Below are 20,471 nucleotides of genomic sequence, written 5' to 3' on the forward strand. Positions count from 1 at the left end.
CACCTCAGAAAAAAATTGTCTCTCCAAGTACCACCAAAATAAGCAGTATTGAAATACAGTAGCGTAGTAGGCCCAGTAAAGCAGCTACAACTCTGCACAGTTAAAAAAAAAACGTGGCAATTACCTCAGAAATATAGGCTATATGTCATATATAGCATATTATATACATCATTTTTGATAAATTTTGAAATGTGTGTAGCATGTACATGACATATTTCATTCCTCTGCGTACCACTAGAAGGAAGCCTGCGTACCAGTAGTGGTACACGTACCACAGTTTGAGAACCACTGGTCTAGATAAAAAATTTAGTGATCGGTTCAACGCACACTTTGTTTACTTCGACTCAGCTTTGTGTTTTGATAAAGGCCCAATCTGCCTTCTAAACCTTAGCCCTTTCCCTTAACCCTACCTCTCGTTTTGCGTGTTCACCTGAAGGGGTGGGTGTGTCCCAATTTTTATTAGTTTGAAGCAGTAGGGCTAAAAAAAACACACTCAAAACCAAGGGGTACACCATCTACAACGACAAAATGGCTGCAAATGGAAGTCAGGAGATGCAAAAATTTGTTTTTTTGTGTTTATTAGAAATAAGCATATATCTTTTTACAATAATAACGGCGTTCATGTTTTAGCGTTATGCATTACAAAAAAAAAAAAAAACGATTAAAAAAAACTACATTTCGCTATCTATAATCTATAATTATAACTCTTGTATAGAAGTCCCATAACATACTTTCACATCTGACCATTTTTTTTCTTTAATACCCTGTCAGAAAAGTCTAGTGGCTGGGAATTACCTTTATCCATTATCTGGTATAATTTGAATGTTTTTTCATGTTTCATGTTTGTATAGATGATTATGGCCATGGTGTAAATACACAGTACAGTTATAAGCTTATTACTGTCATCAATCTCATATGAAGCAAGAGCTCACGATGACATGTGATGATGTGTGCAGGTGTGGTAGTGGAGTCCCATTTTTTAGGGGTAAGATCTGAAGCTCTTCCCCTTCACACTCTGTTTCAATGACCAAGGAGAAGGGGTAGGGATAAAAAAAAGAGAATTGGGATTGGGCTATAGTCACAAGATGCATCTAAGGCAGCCCAAAATCTACAACAACCTAGAACTATTGTGACATGATTTCGCATTAAATTCTGAGACTGCAGAATCACAAAATCCAAGAGGGATTTTCTCTTTAACAGCACAGGACAAAAACAAACCCTTGCTCAGGTCCCCCTCCTTCCTAAAGTTGGCACACGCATGGAGTAGCTGCATCAGACAGGTCCTCTGCCACTCTTCTGCATCCTACACTGCACTAGGGCTTCAAGCCACAGCACGGCTCCATGCAGCCCAGGGGGAGGTGAAAGGGAAGACACTGCTCACATTTGGGGGGGGTTAAAAGAGGAAAACGGAGAGGAGAATGTTCAGATGGGAGCTGGCAGAGAGCAGTCTGGGTGAAGTCATTTTTCGTGTTTATTGCTGATGATAAAGAGAGAGTGACTGATAAGCGACAGCATTCACTATCTGTCTCTTGACACAAAAATAGAAGCAGGAAATAAAGGTAGACACAGAAATTAACGTTTTAAAAAAGCAAACCAAATCCTATTTAATGAACGCACCAGATCTGTTGTGTTTTAACAAGCAAAGTTGTACACGATACAAACAATTAGCTACATGTATGGTACTAAAGGGAAGCACAGAGATATTGTGCCACACTTTGTCTGTATCCTATTACTGTAAAAAGGTCCCCGGTTGCCTCTGTTCCTCTTATTATTCGGCTCTGTTTTGTTTGTTCTTCTTTCTTTGTTTGTTGTCTAATTTGCGTACATAGAGCAGGTTGGGAAGGATCCCCTACTGTTTCAGTCTTTAATGAGATAATAATGCTGATGTGAACATCTCGCTTGCTTAGTGCATAAGAGTGTGGATGGTTGCGCTTCCTTGTTCTTGGCCACTTTGTGGCATGCTGTCTGGTCAACAGCACGACTGGGTGGGCATAAGAGAAAGTACTTCAGTTTATTAGCCTATATGAGAAAGTTTCCATGATTCATATTTTGAAGACTGACAACTTTGAGCCTATAGTTAGGTGCATGTTAACAGATTTACTCAAACAATTCTTTTTAATACGACGCATACGTTCCCAGTGATGGGTTGCAGCTGGAAGGGCATTAGCTGCATAAAACATATGCTGGATAAGATAATGGTTCATTCCGCTGTGGCGACCTCTGATTAATAAAGGGACTAAGCCATAAAGATATTGAATGAGTGAATATGATATAGACTATAAGTCAGAACTGTTAGCCTTCCTGTTAAATTTTAAGTCTTTAATATTTTCCCCCAAGTTCTGTTTAAATGGAGTTAAGATTATTTTTATAATTTCTAAACATAATAATCTTAAGTAATTTCTAATAACTGATTTATCTTTGCCATGATGACAGTACATTTTACTAGATATTTTCAAGATGCAAGTTTCAGCTTAATGTCCAATTTAAAGGTTTAAGTAGGTTTATTAGGTTAACTAGGCAAGTTAGGTCTCCCAATTGAAAAATATATATTGCTTAAGGGGGCTAATAATATTGAGCTTAAAATGTTTTTTAAAAATTATAAAACTTTTATTCCAGCCAAAATATTAAATATTGAAAATACTGAATAAAATAAAATAAATTAAGATGAAATAAATAATAAATTTAATAAATAAATAATAATTATATTTAAACAAAAATTTCCAACTGTGTTGCCCTCAACCAACAATATGATGGGCAGGAATATGTTTTTAGGCATAAATTTTCATCATCATTTCAGCCAAACCCATGATGTCCCATTGTGGTGTCTTTGTTATATTATACTTATAGAAGCGATTTTATAAACATATTAAGTATATTAAATGCAAAATGTTTATGATTTAAATAATTTGTGTGCTTTAATATTTTTAAATGATAATTAATATGAATAGAAATACACACACGTATACATTGTGTGTGTATATATATATATATATATATATATATATATATATATATATATATATATATATATATATATATACACACACAATGTATACGTGAAAATTAGTTTTATTTTTTAAATATTTCCCAAATGATGTTTAACATAGCAACGAAATTTTCACAAAGTGTCTGATAATACTTTTTCTTCTGGTTTTATTTAGTCTAGAATAAAAGCAGCTTTTAATTTTTTAAAAACATTTTAACGTCAAAATAATTAGCCGCTTTAAGCTATATATTATTTCGATAGTCTACAGACCAAACCATCAATATACACTAACTTGCCTAATTACCCTAACCTGCCTAGTTAACCTAATTAACCTAGTTAAGCCTTTAAATGTAATGTAATAAATGTCACTTTAAATGACACTTTAAGCTGTATAGAAGTGTATTGCAAAAAATATCTAGTCAAATATTAATTACTGTCATCATGGCAAATATAAAATAAATCAGTTATTAGAAATGAGTTATTAAAGGTATTTTGTTTAGAAATGTGCTGAAAAAAATATTCTCTCTGTTAAAAAGAAATTGGGGTAAAAAATAAACGAGGGCGAATAATTCAGGGAGTTTAATAATTCTGACTTCAATTGTGTGTGTGTGTGTGTGTGTGTGTGTGTATATATATATATATATATATATATATATATATATATATATATATATATATATATATATGTGGGCATAGATCAGATAACCTCTTCCATATGACAGAACTGGTCATCTGTGTGACTGACAGATCATTTGTGAGATATAGTATATGTGTCATGCAGTGAAGAGAGGCTGTATTAGGATGCACAGAGGCTCCACAGAGGGACAGAATGACTGATGAAGGGTAAAACAAACACGGCATTAGGGAGCTGTTAAATAATGATAGTGAATGCCAGTGTATACAGACCTCAGATCAGCCACATGTCCTCAGAGAAAGAGAGAAAAAGTGGTGGGTGGAGAGACGTGCGTGTATGTTGGGGGGAGGGCCGTATATCTCAACAAGTAATTCAGATGTGTAATCATGAACTTCACTTTTACATCTGACTTTGCACATTCATTCCATTACAGAGGCAATTCATGGGTAGAGGATCTGTAATTGCCACAGGCTCACTGGACGTCCTTTGGGTAGTTAAACCCACACGTCTGTGTGAAGGGTTAACGGTGGCGGGAGACATTACTATGTTCAGAGTTCTGCCTCATTTCTTCTTAACACAGTCTTATAAATTAAAAGCACGCTGCGAGCTGCCTGTTAGGAGCTGTCAAATGCTTGCATATAGCAATTATCTGCTAACGAGGATTAATTGACACTAATGCTTTGGTTATTTAAAAAGAACGAAAGAAGAAGAATGTTTATTTTGTAGAAAGTGATCAAAAGACTTGGTGGCTCCTGTTGACATGATTACTTGTGTTCTGAAACAACTGGGACTTTATGTGAATACTGAAACAAGAATGAAAGTGCTCATTACAAAATAGTTCTGTCACTAATTTGAATGCTTATTTTTCTCAGGCTGAGGTGTGCCAGTCTCTGGGGATCCAGTCCCTACTGGATGGCAGACAAAGGTCTGTTGGTGGGACCCCTTGAGGGCAATTCTCAAAATGGTGTCTGTTCATGACACTCTGAGCGTGCACCAGTGGTAGTCGAGGACCTCCTAGTGTTCAAGAAAACAGTCTGGGATGTAAATCACATCCTTTTGTAGGCTGTAGTAAATGTGGTCATTTTTTATAATCTCTTATCATAAAAACATCAATCCCTCGTGCAATCATCGTCACAATGATTGCAGTCCAATAAAGTGTTATTAAAACTATTATTGGCCAAACCGGATGCTTAAATTAGCTTTGTGACCAAATGTATTTTATTCATCCAAAGCAACATATTCAGAATACATGTTTTGTCCATTTCTAGGCCCTAGGGCTGGTTTTAAATGAACCCCGGCTGTCTTTCTAATGATGGATTCTGTCATAGTCCTGGGATGTGTGAAAAAAACGCGAGCATTGTAGAGCAGAACAGGTAGGTTACCGGAGCAACGGGTGCCAACCGTCCGCTCCGCCCTCATCCGGTACAGAACAATGCAAGTGCTTTTCTTCTACAGTGTACAGAGCACGATCGTGAAACAGTTGCCCATTTCGGAGTGCACCTGTTTAAAGTACGCCGATTGTTGTTTAATACTGCTCTGGATGAACATTGATCGGCGTGCGCGCGAGTGTCATGAGATGCCCACAAGAGGAGGATGTTGCGCGAGACCCTCAAGTGGCCCAAGAGCGCAGCTGAAGTCCCACAGACAGTCATACTCATTCATTTACATCATGTTTTTAAGGTTCACCGTAGCATTAACCCCATAGGAAAACTCTCCGCGCCCAGGCGTCCCCAAAAATTGGAGAGCTCACCATACGCGCGCGCCTGGGCGCCTGCCCGCCTCCAACCGTCCAGTGACACATAACGTTAAAGCAAAGTGAATAAAATCACACTGCCCCGACTAACGTTCTCACGATTTGCTCGGATGGAAAGAAACGGGCCACGCTGTGATTTTCTGTGACATCCCGATCCCGTCAGCAGGACAACGTCATGCCAATTCGTCAGATACCATTACTACACCGCCGTTACTGCTAAGAGGGACCGGCGTTGCTATGGCAGCCAGCTCTCGGAGTAAGACTGTTCTGCCCGGTTGGGGTGAGGGATGAATATGCTCGGTCAACCCGAGGTGTAAGATTGAAAAGTTGCGCACAGCAATGTGGGTTGCGCGTAGGTGGAATCGAACGAGCGCTGTCCCGAAGCATATTGACAGCGGGCTACAGAAGCACACAGAGAGTTCAAGTCTCACAATCACAGACACACAAACACAATTCACTCACATACAGTCAAGTGGAAAAAGCACTTTACCGTAGACTTGACAGGGACGTACAGGACGGGCTTCCCCGATGACTCTTTCTTGTTGTGCTCGCCCAAGATGTTGCTGCCGACCTGAAAGCCTTTGGACTTCACCCAGAATTTGAATTTGGCGTTGATGTGGCTGTTGTCGACATAGACACCGTCCGACTCCTCGTTCTGCAGCAGGGTCTGCATGATTTTGTTATATTTTCGGCGCGTGACGGTCTTTGTTTTACCCGAGTCTCCGTAAGTCCGGAGGCACCAGTCCTGAAATTCGCTGAACATCTCCGCTTCCAGCACGACGGGACTTCGGCTCCTTTTCGTTAAATCTGCGCATGGTTTCTTAGTTGCCATTCCTTCCTCTTTGTGAGCCCTACGCGGAACGATCAAATGCAACTACAAAGCCTGAAAATGATAGTAGACTCCCCCTCCTCTCCCTGTCCCGCTACGAGGATGATCGCGTTGACACCGGTGCTGGAGGTCCACCTCTTTTCAACAAGGCGAAAAAAGTCGTATTATGTGTGCCTGGTTCGGGCAGCCGCACACCTGTTTGCAGAGACGCCTCGCCTACTGTCCCAAACCGCAACGGCAAATGTCACTTGCACACATCATCCGCTGAGGAACTGAGAGAGGGGGCCGTCCTACCAAGCGGGTATCTCCCACCTGTGCGTAAACGGCTCGAGGACCAGCGCAAGTGGGAAAAACCCCAAGGGTCGATACCGTAAATGTAAAAAGACCCACAAACCGGATAAAAAGAGCCCAGCGTAACAGACTTTAACGGCCCACTTTTTCAAACGACCGGCGCGAGACTGCGCGTTCTATCACGGGATGTGGCACAAGCCTGTTGATGTCACACGGACGCAAGAGTGTTTAGCGAAAACGACTCGAATTATTTTAATACTGAGGTATCAAACAAAAACAAAACAAAAAACGCTCAGCCGGTTGAAACAGCCTCCCTTCTGAAGCTCCGTCACGCGCTAGGACTGTCCCACTCTTTCCACCTGTTTGAATCGGACCTGCGCGTGCACTGCTGCCGCCACGCTACAGACCGTCCCAATTTGACATTTCTCGTTTATAATCGTCAACATGTAATATGTACTGGTAGTTTTTATGACATAAAGGTTTGCCGTGGTTTGGATAGAAATAAAAGGCAGCTGAAACGAAGTAGTAGCTTTGTTTTTTTTTTCTCAGTCTCTTTTTTCAGGAAGTAGACTGTGCAGCGCGTGGACGCAGCGGTTACAAAGCGGGTAAGAGGCTACATCTGGTGTCGCAACAAAAAGACATTTTCCGATTCAGACGAAAGAAAATGACCCACTTGATAACTTCAATGTTTTTAAAACCTTCCATCATTGTTAAAAATAATAATAATTACCCGCAGATATATCACCACGACTTAAATGTTTTCGTCCATTATAAAATTACTGACAAAACAAGGATGCCATTTTGTAAATATAAAGGGTAACTACTCAGTTTTCTCAGTTCGACAATTTTGCAATAATACACAAAATCTTCAAACAAAACTAATATAAGCTACATCAAACCATTCACAAAGGAGTGGATAGATGATAATATTAAAGTAGCCCCCAAATCCTGATTCTCTGAGTCTTTCAAACAATAGACTACGTAACTAACATTTCAAAACAAAACTCATATAGTCACAAAACAAAAGCACACATTTTATGTTCAATTTGACTTTAAAGTCTAACAATTTTACAACAATACAAGATTTGTTTTAGTAAAACTCATAGGCTACAAATATTTGGGCTAAATCTCTGACAACACCATGAAATACTGTATATATTAAACATGCTAAACTCATTGTGTTTAATAAATTAACTTTAGTTGAAAATTAATTTCTAGATATTTTTGTTGAAGTAAAACTGTGATCAGCTCAAGCACTAATAAATAGGGAATACTATGGACAGATATTTGTTATAATTTCCAATGTTTTTCAGGAAAACAAACAATTATATACACACACACATTTCTATGTCTATGTATATATCCATGTACTTTCCACCATCATTCTTGGCAAGGTGTGGGATTGTGTTATGTTGTTGTTTCTGACTGCTTGTGTGGTCAAGTGTGTTCAAGTGCCCTCTGATGTGAGGTTGTGTGTAATTGGCCTGTTTTTTCCAAACAAACTCTGTGTCAGTCTGGTCATGTATGTGTACATATTAGTTGCAGCTTGTTTGTGTGAGTGCTGGTATGTTCTCTGTGCAGGCAGCAGTGTGAGTGCTCCGGGGCTGTGTCGAGGACCATGCTGGGACTGCTGGTGATGTCGGCTGCTGTTGCTATGACAGCAGCTCAGCTCCAGCAGCTGAAGAAGCAGAACAGGCCGCCTGTATCTGCCCCATCCAGACTGCAATGCCTCGCTCTAGAATCTTCTCTCAGTCCTAGAACCTGCTCAGAGTTCTAAAAGGTCTAGAATCACTTCAGCAATCCGGAATCTGCCATGAGCTCCGGAATTCTGTCAAAAGGTCTGGGATTCAAAGGATGAAGCTGAGCGGAATGTGTCCCCTTTGATGTTCTCCGATTCTTAAAGAGGTATTCCACCTTGTTTAAATACCATGTTCGTTTTGCCCGGCAGCTAGTATTGACTGGTCGGTTCCAATAAAATGTTTGACTGACAGCAGTAAATCCTCTTTGATTAGCTGAACCCTGCATATCTGTCCCAGATGTGCACCCCTTTAGTTGGAAAAGATATTAACAGACCAATTAACATCTCAAAGCACAGCTTTATTTAGATGAAATTGCCGTTTGAGGTAAATGTGTTTAAATGAATGTTGTTTTTTATTTAGTCACCTAAAAATAAACTCGTTATTTTACTTTTCTCAAAAGAAATAGATTCCTTTTTTGACCCTTTAAGTGGTTTGTTAGCACAAAGAAATTGTACAGAGCTGTTAGAGAAAATCAGTTTTCATTTACAACAGTAACGCATGAACCTCTGCAAAAGGATAAACAATGTGGGAATATAGAAACGTGTGGGCACATATTAAGCTAATTACTTGATCTTTCAAACACCTTTAAGTGACATAAAAGAGATATAATTTCAAGTTAACTAATTAGTAACTATATCACACCAATTATGAAGAAGATAGCAACGTTAAAGTGATTTAGTAAGATAATGGCCTCTGAAATTAGGCATTTGCTGGCTAAAAATAACCTCAGCAAGCTACATTTTCACAGTACTTTATGTGATTGCATGTGTTACGATCATTAGTATATAATAGAAGAGGTATTTTTCATGAATATAAAGCAGAATTATAAAAGTGTTTTTGTTGCTGATGAGATATAGAGTGCTCAGCATATATAAGTACACCCCTCACAAATGTATCTTTTTAATTCATATTTTTAATAGGAAGCTATACAATATTATATTTGTGCATATACATAGATTAGTCAGTACTGAAGCCAAATCTGGAGCTTATCTAACAAAATAACTTACGATAATGGTCCAAAAACTAGTACACCCAAATTTATACGTTATTGGAAAATATTAAACACAATTTTTAAAAAGAGGAAAAATCAAGAGAAGCAAAACAATTGAAAAATTTAGTTTAATTTTGTAGGTTGTAATTTTTTTGCCATATTTAGCTTAAATTTAATAGTATTATCGTTCAATTTCTAAATATGTTTGGGGGCTAAAATATCATTTTAATAAATATATCTATTCTATAAATCTGTTTTGTTTAAATGCACCAAAATACATCGCCTATATTTACTGAGAAATAGATAAAATATTAATTTTCAAAATGGGGAGTACTTAATTATGTTGAGCACTGTAAATATATAGGTGCTATAACCAGTATTACAGGAAAAATAGCATAAATGAGGGACAACCAAAAGATTTTATGGGCGTTTTGGTATCAAACACCTGCCTTTTTTAACATCCACTTGTTAATAAAATAAATATAAATAAAACTAAATACATATAGTTGTTTCATGGGAACCATGTGGACTTACTGGTGTCTATTCGGAGTTATTGCAAACTTTGAGAAAGGGTTTTAAAGCGGAGCCAAATATATAATTTTTAAATGAATTGACATTATGGAAGACAATTAAAACACAATGTGAAAATATGATTAATAAATTAATTTTTAAAAGACACAAATCTCAACTTGATGTTTTAAATCTCGAAATTTAAGTTTGCTGTAAAGAAAGTTGAAATTACCTGTAAAAGTTTGATTCAAGCTAAACATTTAAAATAGTTCATCAATTTCAATTTACTCACCCTCAATGGTTCCAAATCTGTAAGAGTTTCTTTATTCTGTTGAACACAAAGGAAGATATTTTGAAGAAAGTGGAAAACTTTAAACCATTGACCTCCATAGTAGGAAAAACAAATATCATGGAAGTCAGTGGTTACAGGTTTACAGCTTATTTCTAAATATCTCCCTTTGTGAACTCATAAAAGTCATAAGAGCAAGTAAGAGGTGAGTCAATGATGATAGATTTAATCATGTGGGGTGAAATATCTCTTTAAGGCAGCACTTATTTTAAAGTGTGTAATTTGAAAAACATTTTGAGCATTTGGAAATGATTTAGCATTTATTTTGCAATAATCCAAAATGGAGCATATCTCCAACCATGAAAACTCCTGCTGCAGTGTGCTGTTCAGGTGTGAATTTTCAACAGAGGACATTTCTCTTAGTTTCATCATTTTGACCAAACTCTGGACAGAGACATGCGAATTCCAGGTCTGACTCGCGATTGGTCTGTTTTGGGCCTGAGCATCCTTTCTGAGTTAGCAGATCAGCTCACATGACTAATCGCTGACAGGCAGAGAGGTTAAAAGCAGAGCTTACCCTAACATTTCTACATCATGCCTTCTGGCTATGATTAAATGTACTGGCACTGAAACGAACACTCTTATTTTGTCCTTTTGCATGTGCTTCTATGAGTTTATGTTCCCATGTCATTCCCTTTCTGTGTTTCTCTCTCCGTTTTGGCCACACAGACAGTGCGCACCACCAGCCTTTGGCTTCAGCATGCCAGGTTTCTGTTACAGCAACAAAGGGTGTATCTCACTCCCATTGAGAGCGTGTGTGTGCAGAAGTGAATGGGAGAGAAGGGATTACGGTGCCAGTGCAGAGGAGGCTGCCGTTTTGTATGGATATGTGTGTGTGTGTGTATGTGCAGTTCTGCTTATATTTGCCGGCTCAGGGTGGGTGTAACTAAAGCTGCGCATTAGCTTAGAACTTAGCTTAGGAAGAAAAAAAAAAACACTCACCCTTTTTCTTTTAATCTCTCCCTCTCTTCCACTCATTTCTCTCTCAAAACATTTTCCTCTTTTTCTGCCCATCTTTTACGTAGTCAAGGAAGACTCACTTAAATTTTCTTTAAACCTCTGCACAACATCCTTCTGCACGGGTCCTGTAAATATATGTTTACAAATATAACAAGATCTTAGCAGGAAATATGTGACTCATGGTGATGGCAGTATAGGCATACAATGCAAAATCTCTATTCTGTCATTTTTAAGACCTTTTGACTTTATATTGGTGTCTCTTTATATTGGTCTCTTTCTTGCTGTTCATTGCTTAAAGGTGCTGTAACTTTTTGACTCTTCTAAAGTATAAAAATTCCATAGTATGTTTGCAGATATTTAACAAACACGCTGTAAACATACTTGTTTATCAGAAAAATAATGCTAAAGACACCTTTTCTGCTTTGAAAAAGTGCTGAAACGCTGTCTTGGTTTTGGTTCTTTTAACCTCCACACTGCCAATTATATTTCAGCAGCCCAGGTTGCTTTGGTGGAAAACAGCATATTTCATTCATTTAGTCAGAGAGGCTTTCAAAACATGCGTCCATGAGCAAAATTCGAGTAGCAGAATTCAACATGAGAAGTAGAGTCAGAGTTCCACATGCAGTGGCGCCCCTGGAAAATTTTCATTGGGGTGGCAATTTTAGGCCACACCGAACTTGGGGTGGCACACAAAAAAATAATTAATTCATTATAATGTTATATTTTTGGTTCTGGTAAATGAAATACTGTGGTTTTAATTCATTTAATTAATTACTCATAAAATATTACAATTTAATCTTTGAAATAATTCACCAAGTTCAAATGCAAACCTAATAGAAATCAATATTTAATTTAAAAACACAGACAATTGAACAAACTGAACAATTTATCCATATTCATTTTGAGCCACAATATTATTAATGCAGCTTCTTTTACTGATGTATGCAAAATTATATTGTTGCAAAATACATCCACAAAATCATTGAGATTTATGGCCCTTGTAAGTCAACCAGTAAAAAATAAATGAATTTGCTACATAAACATGATTCTGAATAGCTGATTTCAAAATGCATTTTATTTTTTAGGATTTGTGGTTTTCAATCAGATGAAAGACAATTGTTCATTTCAAAAAATAATAATTTCTTAATAAAAAGTTTACCATCTTGTGAACCCAAAGTCATGTTTCATCTCTCAGTCAAACAATACTAAACAAACTATGTTACAAGAACTTTATCCTTAATTTAAAAATAATAATAATAATAAATAAATAAATAAATAAAACGTTTTCAATTGTTGTGGTAAAGTCAGCTTGTCTGCTGCGGTTGAAGGTCAGTGGTTCATCCCCGTTTTAGTTTCGCGGATGAGGTGCCTGAATAACACTGTTGAGAACCAGGTACTGTAGAGGGGGATTGAAAATATGGAGTTTTCTGGAAGTAATAACAAAACAGGGGGGTGGCGGGAGACGGGTCTGCAATACAGGAGACTCTCTGCACAAACCAGAGTGTTGACAGGTATGAGTTAGGCTTGATAGTCACTCGCTCCTGTTGGTCCTCAATCTGGCAACCTGTGCTTGCATTTGTTTTGATTCAGGAAAGCAATATCTAGTTCAACCACTGGGTGTTAAACTTACATACTGCACCATTTTGTCTAATCCTCTCCACAGCAACCTTCTGCACTTGCCCAGAGTATATCTGAGTGTATATCAGGTCCGTAGCGAGCCTGGTGAAAAAGCTGATTTTTTTTCTTCTCGTAAATAGGGGTGGTGGACTTTTTTTTGCAGTTATTCACCTCATTTTCTATTTAATCATGGGAAAAAAAATTATTAGAAAAGAAAATGTATCCTGTTGTCATTTTGTTAGACAATTAACAAGCTGGCCGACGCAATCAACTTTCCTCAATCAGAATTTGGACATTTGAATTAAAAACATTTAAAAGATGACTTCACTTACATCATATTCTGCAGTGTCTTAAAACCTTCAATCGGTTATTTTCACTACGTATGATGACATAGCAGTCAAATTTGACAAATGAGAAAATATGGGCTAAAATTCTGGACCTTTTTCAGTGGGGGGTGGGTCTTTCAAACCACCCAGACCCCCCCTGGCTACGGGCCTGTATATATTTACATAACTAAAACATAAGCAAGAAAATAAGAGCACATTCACATAAAACACACGACTCCTGGTGATGACTGTGTTCGTGCAACACCAAAATCTCTCTTCGGTGTCTATTTTAAGACCCTTTGACTTTATTGACCTTTGCCCCTTTAGATTGGTGCCGGAACACCCTGCGGCCCAAATTACATCAGGATCAGCTGGTGGGATGAATAGAAGAAGGGTGTGTGTGTGTGTGTTGGCGTGAGGAGGGGGTTTATCATTTCACATTCTTAATAAGCCCATCGCTTCGTAATTAAACCTCCCTTAATACTCTCCCTTCCCCCTTTGCAGGAGGGACAATGATGTACCTTCAGCGATCGTCTCCATAACCCTGTCATTTAGAACCGGAGGAGGGAAGGAGGACGGGGAGAAGCAATCTCTCCCCCTTCCAGGTCCCTCAAAGGGTCACATGACTCATCTCAGTTGTACGCCAGCAAGCCTTGCTCTCTAACTGTGGTGATTAGTGTCAAGCAGGACATGTAGTCTCATCCCGGTTCTGAGGTGTTTAGTGGGATGCACTATGACTGTGTGTATAAATTAAGGGAAAGCCTTGGAGACTTCTGTCATCATTTAGTCATCCCGCTGTTCCAAACCAGTAGGACTTGGCTTTGTGTGCATCTAATGAAAGTCAAGAGACCTTAGTCAGGGCAGCAACATATTTAATCTAAGAAAGGAAGGAATATGACCCTGTGAGGGAGGGATGGGTGTACGGTGTGTTCAATAGACGTTTAGCTGATGGAATGCCTTTCTGAAAAACACTTTAGACAAAAGGTTTACAAAAGTTGTGAAATTTATGTGGTCTATGACCCTCCTGTGGGTGTAAGTCTCTCACAGCCTCATTTTCATCTTCGTTAAAGGGACTGTTCACCCAAAAATGGAAATTTACCCTAAAAAAATATAGTTTGAAAAATGTTAAAAAAACTGATATCTTTGACATCCACGTTAGGGGAAAACTGCTTTTCCATATGAAAACTTTACAGATGAGTAGGTGCAGTGTTCATAATGATACCATCCAAGACAAACAGCTCTCTGGTTCATGCTATTTAAGTCTCCATCTAAATTTGCTCACCCATTTTTGTTTCCTATTTCCTGATATAGCACACTAAAAGTACATAAACTAAATATGGGTTAGTTACAGCGAATGAGTGAACAAGTAAGCAGTTTCAGACAGCTCAAACGCATTTTGGTCATCCAGAACATAGTCAGACAAGGGAAAAGTCAAGTCCAGTTTCATATGGTGTTTTCTCTTTTGTTCACTGTTGAAAACATTTTAGAATGTTGTTCTTTGCAATTTCTTAGCACTTTTTAAATATTATTTCATTTTTATAGCCCCTTATTGTGAAATAACCTTCCACAATTTATACCAAAGCTAAATGAGGCAATTAAAAATAATACAGGGAGCCGAGCTTTTTTCCTTCACCCACAAAACTACACCGAATTCCATGGGTTTGTGTTTACAGATTGTGTTTATCCTGACATTTTATCCTACCCATCAAATTATGCCACCAACACTGTATTTAAATTAGCTTTGCAGGGTTTACCAGTACTATGGTATTATCATGATACTCTGGCTTTAAAATACTGGTTGTGCCACTGCACTTTGTAAATGGCAGTATCGTCATTAATCTACAATACATAAAGCTGCACGTGAAAAAGTCACTAAAATGCTCACACATTTGTGCAACAATAGACCATTTTATTTGAATAGTCTGTGAAGTACTTTAAGGTTGCAAAAGTATGTAGAAATCATGGCTTTCGTGGTAGCCTGTTATACGTTTTCTGATGATTCAGTTCGAACGCACATCTGAATCAGTTCATTTCTGTTTCTGTCAATATGATTTAGTAGCCACAACAACTGCAACAATCTCTTAAAAAGAACGACTCACAAAGTGAAATTTTGAATTATGTTGGATTCTTAGCTGATAAGACTGAAAAACAAAAAAAAGCCCAAAAGAGCAAACATTGAAACAATTTTTGACCTCTTCATATAGCCACATTTTGTACAAAATGAACATTTTTGTAACAAATTTCTTTCTGTATAATTTGTATCTTTTTTTAATGTATTTTTTGTTGGTCATTTATCTACAAAATAAACAAAAAGAACTAATGCATTATAGGTGAAGTGCAGATGTGCAAATACTTTTTCAATAATAAGGGAATTATGAATTAAATTCAAGTAGACATTTTATAACATAAATATAGTATTTCTGACAATTTTCTATATTTCATAAATTTGAATTATGAATTACAGTATCCCAATGGTGTCACGATACTTCAGCTGGTATAGTATCGTAAATTTATGGTATCGCGACATCCCTAATTTGAATGGTTCTGAGGTTGGAGATAGGGATTATTTAGGTTAGGGCTTCATATCACACTATTCCACATTAAAATTTACACTGGTAGCAAAATCTGATAGGTAAGTTAGCATATTGCATCAAAATGTGCAACCTACTTTTTGAATGGAAGGTAACGTTAGGACAATTTAACAAGGTAGGACATTGTTCTTTGTTCATGTTTCAAAATGTATTCGTAAACTTGTGATCAAATTGAAGAAAACATATCTCAATGTCAATTGAAAACTGGGCCTAAGATCACTGTTTACTTTCATTATGAACAAGGACAGATTAAACCCTCAACAAAATACCATTACATGTGCTCTACAGAAGAAAGGCGGTTTGCAACAATATGACAATAGAATTTTCGTTTTGAGGTGAACTATACCTACCTGTAATATAACTTGAGGCCAACGCTCCGTTCGTCAAAGCTGTTTTATCAAGTTCTCTCGACAAAACATTTGACCGATTTTATCAGACCTAAAATAATTGAGAGATTAAAACATAGGCTGAGAAGGAAAGCTGAATCCCATGAAGTTTAAAAACTGACAACAAACATTAATGTTTCTCAGTTGAGGCCTAATGTGAAGTTGACGGATGATCTATTCGCTGCTGCCACCTAAAGTTCAGTCGCGAAACTGCACTTATAATGCTGTAGGCTTTTGTCTGGGAGATGCTAAATAAATCCAATCAGTTAATTCACTTCATTTATTTTTTCCAGAGTAATGACCGAACTATCTCACTTATTTCATTTATAAAAAAATATATATTCTGAATGCAGAGCATCGAGGGAAAAAAATCACTCTTCTAAACATTTCGCCACAAGAGATTCAAACTAATTAGCATCATAAGACTTCAAAATCAGTAAAATATTGAATTTAAGTCATCGAGGACCACCAACATGCTACATTTTATACTTGTTTGGGCATTTTGTTCTGTGTTTTATTTCTCCAGGAACAACTATGAATAGCTGTTTCCAGTTTCTTGCCTCAGTCCTTGCTGCTGAAAAACAAAAGCAAACAATGGAAGCCATCACAGAACTACTAATAGATTACACATATCTTTAGAACAATACAATCCATCAAAGTCTGCCGATCAAAACCAGTTTTAACGATATCTAATGTGTTTTGGGACTTATTCTATTAGGATTTCTTGTTTTCAACATGCCACCAATAGAAGGCCCAAACAATTACCAGTGGATATTTAAACCACCATTACAGTTTCATTAAAACCAATGCAATTTCCCACATATCCATGACAAAACATTACAAATTATATGATGGCTTCTGTTGTTTATTTCAGCAGGGTTTGTCTCTTCACCTCTGTCTTTCCATGCAGATCAGGCATGAATTCTTCAGCAGGTGTTAAATTGCTTGTACAGGGAGGTGGTCGGTCTGTTTGTCGTCCTGACTGAGGAAGAATCGGGGGGGAGGGAAGAAACACACGACTGAACACAGGCGGGCAAACACACACAGACAGCCTCGCGGGACATTGGCGCAGGGTGGGCCAGGACCCGGGCGCTCGGGCTGGGGGGCAGCGGGGAATGTCAGGACAGGAGAGCCAAGAGGCTGTTGGGAGATGACAGAATGGGCATGGTTGCCATGGCAACGCAATTGGCCCAAGCAGTTCGAGGCAACCGGTAACCAAGTAACAGGAAATGAGCAGTGAATGGGGGAGAAGCAGAGGCTGAAGATGCTGAAGGAGGGAGGTCTTCACTAATGGGACAGACTTGAACTCTTGATGGACACAGAGGGTCATTTATAAAGGTCTTTTATATGTGTGTAAATATGTTTGTTTATACATCTGTGTGTGCCCTTAAGTCACAGCAGACTGAGCATGTGTGTGTGTGTGTGTGGGACACCATATGTGAAGACTGACTGTCTGACTGTCTCTGGACTACAGTACACCATTATAACCAGCGGTGACAACTATGACGCATGTGGTTACAACAAGCAGGGAGAGAAAGGTGTAATGCTTAAAATGAAAAAGAAAGGATAGATGGGGGAAAATGGATAAATTATTTTTTTGTTTGTAAAATGTTAATATTTCTATTCAGGATTATGATTGAATTATTTAAGGATTCACTAATTTGTGTAAAATGTTAATATTTAATCTATTTTATAAAGGTGTGATGCACATAAAGATGGGGTCTTTCAAATACAAATGGACACTTACATTTAGATTTTTTATGACAATTAAAATAAGTTAATATATTGGGATAAATAATTATAATAATTAAGGTTATTACACCAAATATTGGTTTCTCAACTCTTCTCAAGTTAAAACATTAGAATTATTTTGTCCAAAAAAGCATTAGAAATGTCTAAAAACATTGCAATAGTTTTTGTTTAATGTGAGAAAGAGCTCTAAATTTAAATGCATAAATCTTATATATCTGAAACATATACCTATATACACATCACACACAACAGAGAAAACGAGAGGGAGGGAGGCAGAGAGTATCACCTATACCTATAAAAAATGTTTCATTAGTATTTCACATACCAACCCACTGAAATAAAAATAGCTTTTCTGTTTACAGGATGATTTATAATGTTCAAACCCACTTAATGATAAGAGAATCATATGAGGATTCAACTTAGAGTTATACTTTATTAGAGGAAACTTGTGCTGTTCTCAGAGTTCATATGATGTACGGCGTCATACAGATTCCTTTAACAGCAACATAATACAGAAAAGTAACAAATATAATCTGTCATGCAGGGAATTTACATTCATTCAATAATTTTTCTTCAGCTATATTACACAGTTGCCCTTTCAGCTGCTACCCATTACTGGGAAACATCCATACACACTCATACTACGGCCAATTTACTGTAGCTTATTCAATTCACCTGTACAGTATGTCTTTCGCCTGCGGGTGAAACCGGAGAACACTGAGGAAACCCACACAAACACTGGGAGAACATGCAAACTTCACACAGAAATGCCAATTGACCCCAATAGTAACTGGATGCAGCCTTTGTGATGCAAACTGAGATTGCATCACTCAGCAATGCAATGTCAGACACAATGCACTCAGTGGAGTGAGTGACGTCACTGTGAGGGGTAGGGTTATCGGTGGGGTTAGGTGAGCACATTAAAAAGCATTGGATGCAGCTCAGATTGCACTGCACCAGGTCTGCATCCAGACCCCCCTCACTGACCCAGCTGGGACTCAAACCAGCGACCTTCTTGCTGTGAGGTGACAGTGCTAACCATTGAGCCACCGTTTCGCCCCTAATTTTACATAAATTAACAAAAAAACATTTGTTTTTATTTCACTTTCTAAAACAAACTTATATCTTCCTAAGACCCAGAGAAAAGAAAAAAATCTTTTTTTTTCTTTGATTTTCTTCATCCACAAATTCTTCAATTTAGAGTTTTTACGATTTGTTTTTGTTTTTAATTTTACAGCATGTCCACTGTAGTGGACCACAGGACCATTTTAGTTCAAAACGACAGCCACTCAGACAACAAAACTGTACAGGATAGGGCTGTAAAGGGATAATAATCCAATAATAATGTAACAAAAACAAAACAAAAGCTATTTTATTCTTTTGTATTGAAATTCCCGAAACAGTTTAATCTGAAAGAGCCGAACTAAAAAAAAATAATAAAAAAAAAACATGATGAAAAAGTGATGTTAATCCAAAACAAATTTAACATAAAAGTGATTTAAAACTGATTGTCATTCTCTAATTGTCTCTGATTATCTAATTTTCTGATTGTCAAACTCTAAATCAGAGTCTCCCTCAACTATCTTATAAAGAATCTTAATTTCTGTCCCCTACAACATGCAGATATTAATTACATTAAGATGGTCCTGCATGGTGTCCACTATAGTGGATATTTGAAAAAGGATGATATTTTAAAACACAAACAAATTAACAGCTTTGAAAGTTAAATGTATTGTTCCTGACACTTTAATAAACAAATATGTGTGTAGTAATAATAATAGTGAAAAAACATTTGAAAAGCTCAATTTTACATACCTCTCTCCTTCCCATAAAATGTTCTTGATTGTATGTCTGCCATTTTGGATTCAGTGTAGGAAGTAGTTGCTAGCATGCCAGCCAATCAAATGACATATCACCAGAAAGCTCAGCATGTCCTCTGAACAGTACAACAGGACTTGAAAGAGTAGCTCAAAAAATTCAAAGGAATTTCATGAAAACGCAATGTCCACCACTAAGGACACAAGTCAATAGGTGGGGTCTCAGAAGGATATAACTGAATGTAGGTTTGGTCCTCTATTCAACACACTGTTAACAATTTTTGTAAATTATACACAATTTAACTGTAATATGAACTTTATTTTACTGTAGTTATGCAATTTGTTACTGTATTTTAAAGTCACATTGTGAAAATAACTGTATTTTTACAGTAAAAGTATACAATATTGTAAACCTGGTATTTGTGCTGTAATTGATTTACAGTAAGTTACTGGTGAACTGCTGCCAGTAAGTTACTTTATTCTACAGCAAATTGCTAACAGTGCATATGAGGAAAACTTGCTGTAAGGCCATAAAATGTTTTTATTATTGCATATTACAGTGTTTTACCATTAAAATAATGTAATAATATAGTAAGAAAATGAAACTGCTTACTTTTATAAATTATCTAAACACCTTCCTATTGATAAATCTTAATCAAGCATTTACTCAGCAGAATAATGAAAAACGTTTTTGCACATCCAAATCATTTTATTTTACATTATGACAACATTTTCATTCATTCATTCATTTTCATCAGGGGTCGCCACAGCAGAATGAACCGTCAACTTATCCAGCATATGTTTTACACAGCAGATGTCCGTCCAGCTGCAACCCAGCAATGGGAAACACCCATATACTCTCACATTCACACACATACAC

At 37.2% G+C, this 20,471-nt stretch overlaps 1 protein-coding gene across 3 annotated transcripts in view; it reads right to left on the minus strand.

The window, feature by feature from the left end:
* nol4la (nucleolar protein 4-like a) overlaps nt 1–16,215 on the minus strand; it is an 85,791-nt gene extending 69,576 nt beyond the window's left edge. Inside the window, exons 1-2 of one of the 3 annotated variants that reach the window (XM_087264645.1) lie at nt 15,987–16,215; nt 11,085–11,227 (exon numbers count right to left, since the gene is read on the minus strand). In XM_087264645.1, coding sequence (XP_087120771.1) covers nt 11,085–11,156 — 72 coding nt within the window. In that variant the 5' untranslated portion in view covers nt 11,157–11,227; nt 15,987–16,215. Of the gene's footprint in view, nt 1–5,863; nt 6,449–11,084; nt 11,228–15,986 lie in introns of those variants that run through there. The other 2 variants (XM_087264646.1, XM_087264644.1) reach the window with 2 other exon arrangements.
* Between the last annotated feature and the right edge of the window lie 4,256 nt (nt 16,216–20,471).

The sequence above is a fragment of the Danio rerio genome, chromosome 8, assembly GCF_052040795.2.
Source record: "Danio rerio strain M-AB ecotype USA chromosome 8, GRCz13ab, whole genome shotgun sequence".
Classification (NCBI taxonomy): domain Eukaryota; kingdom Metazoa; phylum Chordata; class Actinopteri; order Cypriniformes; family Danionidae; genus Danio; species Danio rerio.